Source organism: Eubalaena glacialis, chromosome 1 (genome assembly GCF_028564815.1).
Source record: "Eubalaena glacialis isolate mEubGla1 chromosome 1, mEubGla1.1.hap2.+ XY, whole genome shotgun sequence".
NCBI lineage: Eukaryota > Metazoa > Chordata > Mammalia > Artiodactyla > Balaenidae > Eubalaena > Eubalaena glacialis.
The window spans coordinates 192,327,469-192,329,649 of NC_083716.1; the positions used below are offsets into that span (position 1 = coordinate 192,327,469).

General features: G+C 37.6%; 1 protein-coding gene across 1 annotated transcript; it reads left to right on the forward strand.

Annotated features, from left to right (window-relative positions):
- The first annotated feature begins 540 nt into the window (after window positions 1-540).
- LOC133091701 (cytochrome c oxidase subunit 8C, mitochondrial) lies at window positions 541-744 on the forward strand. Its single transcript, XM_061190982.1, has one exon. The coding sequence runs from the start codon at window positions 541-543 to the stop codon at window positions 742-744; it is 204 nt and encodes a 67-aa protein (XP_061046965.1).
- The last annotated feature ends 1,437 nt before the right edge of the window (window positions 745-2,181 follow it).

Consider the following 2,181-nt stretch of genomic DNA (forward strand, 5'->3'; position numbering starts at 1 on the left):
AATCATGCATTGAAACATTTTCTTCACTATGTAAAGCAATCTATTAAAATATCAACACTGTGATTCCCTTGCAGGTATGAAGAAGCAACTGCCTCAAATCAATCATCTGAGCTCCTGATGTGGTTAGTTTTATGTCAACTTGACTGGGCCACGGGGTGCCCAGATATTTGGTCAAACATACTTATGGGTCTGCGAGGGTGTTTCTAGATGAGATTAACATTTGAATTGATAAAAGCAAGTAAAGCAGATTGTCCTCCCCAATGTGAATGGGCCTCAACCAGCCCACTGAAGGAATGAACAGACTAAAAGACTGAATAAGAAAAATTATTTCTAACTGCTTGACTGTCTTCAAGCTGGGACATCAGTATTCTCCTGCATTCAAGCTCAGTCTGGAACTTACACCACTGGCTGGCTCTCCTACATCTCCAGTTTGCTAACTACAGATCTTAGACCTTATATCATAAAACCTCGCCTCGCGTCACTTCGCTTCACCTCACCTCGCCTCGCGTCTTCGCCTTGCTGCGCCTCAGCCAACGAGTCATGCCGCGCCTGCTGGTTCTCTGCCTACTTCCCAGCCGCCGCGTGACCCTGCTGGTCCTGCAGCCTGGTCAGCGCCTGGCCCACTCGGAGCCTCCGCGCCAACGCCCCACGTCGACCGCAGAGGTGGCTATTGCCCTCGTGGTGCTTTTTACCGCCTTCTTAACCCCCAGTGGGTATGTGCTGAGCAATATGAACCAGTTCTGAAGACGGTAGTGGGAGAAGATGTAGAGCAGCTGTTAACGTCCAACAAACTTTCAGAAAACGCTGTGGCTTCTTTAAATGAGTAAAAGTGCTTAGTTGGGTTGATGATGCAACCGCTGTGGGTATTCACTTTCATAACCACATGCTTATGGTAAATATTTTGCACTTTTTTTGTACTGTGCATTATAGAAAGTTGTATAGTCATTTAAAAATGTTAAATAAAATTGAGACACTTGTTCATGCTTGGTAAAAAAAAAAAAAGGGAGAGAGGTGTCTTATATTGATAGCATACACACACACACACACACACACACACACACAGTCAAATTCTCAAAAGCAAAGAATACAACAGTGTTTGCCAGAGGAGGCTGGGGGGGATGGAGAAAATGGGGAATTGTTATTTAATGGGTATAAAATTTCAGTTACACTGGATGAATAAATTCCAGAATATATGCTGTACAACATAGTACATATAGTTTACAATACAGTATTGTGCTCTTAAAAATTTAAGAGGGTAGATCTCATGTTAAGTTCTCACCACAATAAATAAATAAACAAGAAAACTCTGGAAGGTATTGCTATGTATATTACCTTGATTGCGGTGATGGTATCAAAGGTGTATCAAAGGTGTTTGCCTATGTCCCAATTCATCAAACTGTACACATTAAATACATGCAGCATACATATAAATGATAACTCAACAAGGCTGTTAAAAAATAGGGAACTTCCTCAATCTGATCAAATGAATCTAAAAAAAAATCTACAGCCTAGATCTTCAATAATGAAGGAAACCTGAATATTTTCCCTGTGTAATCAGGAAAAGGGTAATGATTCCCACTTTCAACACTCCTGTTCAACATTGTTCTGAAGGCCCTAGCCATTGCAATAAGGCAAAAACAATCAATAAAAGATAAAGCCAGGAAAGTAAGAAGTAAACCTTTTGCAGATAGTATGATTGTTTAAATAGAAAATTCCACGGAATCCACAAAAAAAACTACTAAAATTTATGAATTAATATGGCAAAATTCAAGGATAAAAGATTAAAATACCAAAATCAGTTGTACTTTTGCTAACTAGTGGCAACAATTAAAAAAATAAAATATTTAAATTTCCATTCACTACACACAAAATAAAATATTCATGAAAAAGTCTAACAAAAGATGCACTATTTCTCAACAATGTAAATTACATATTATTAATGATAGAAAATAAAAAAGACTACTAGATGGAGAAATATTCAATACTCATGGACTGAAACACTTAGTATTTTTAAGATAGTAACTCCCCCCATTTCAACTATGCATTAAATACAATTCCAATTATACGAGTCGACAAGCTGATTCAAAAATGATTTTGAATAAAAAGAAAAATCTGGAAGACTTATTCCACCTAATTTTGAGAATAAAGCTACAAAATCAAAACTGTTTGGTATTAGTGAAA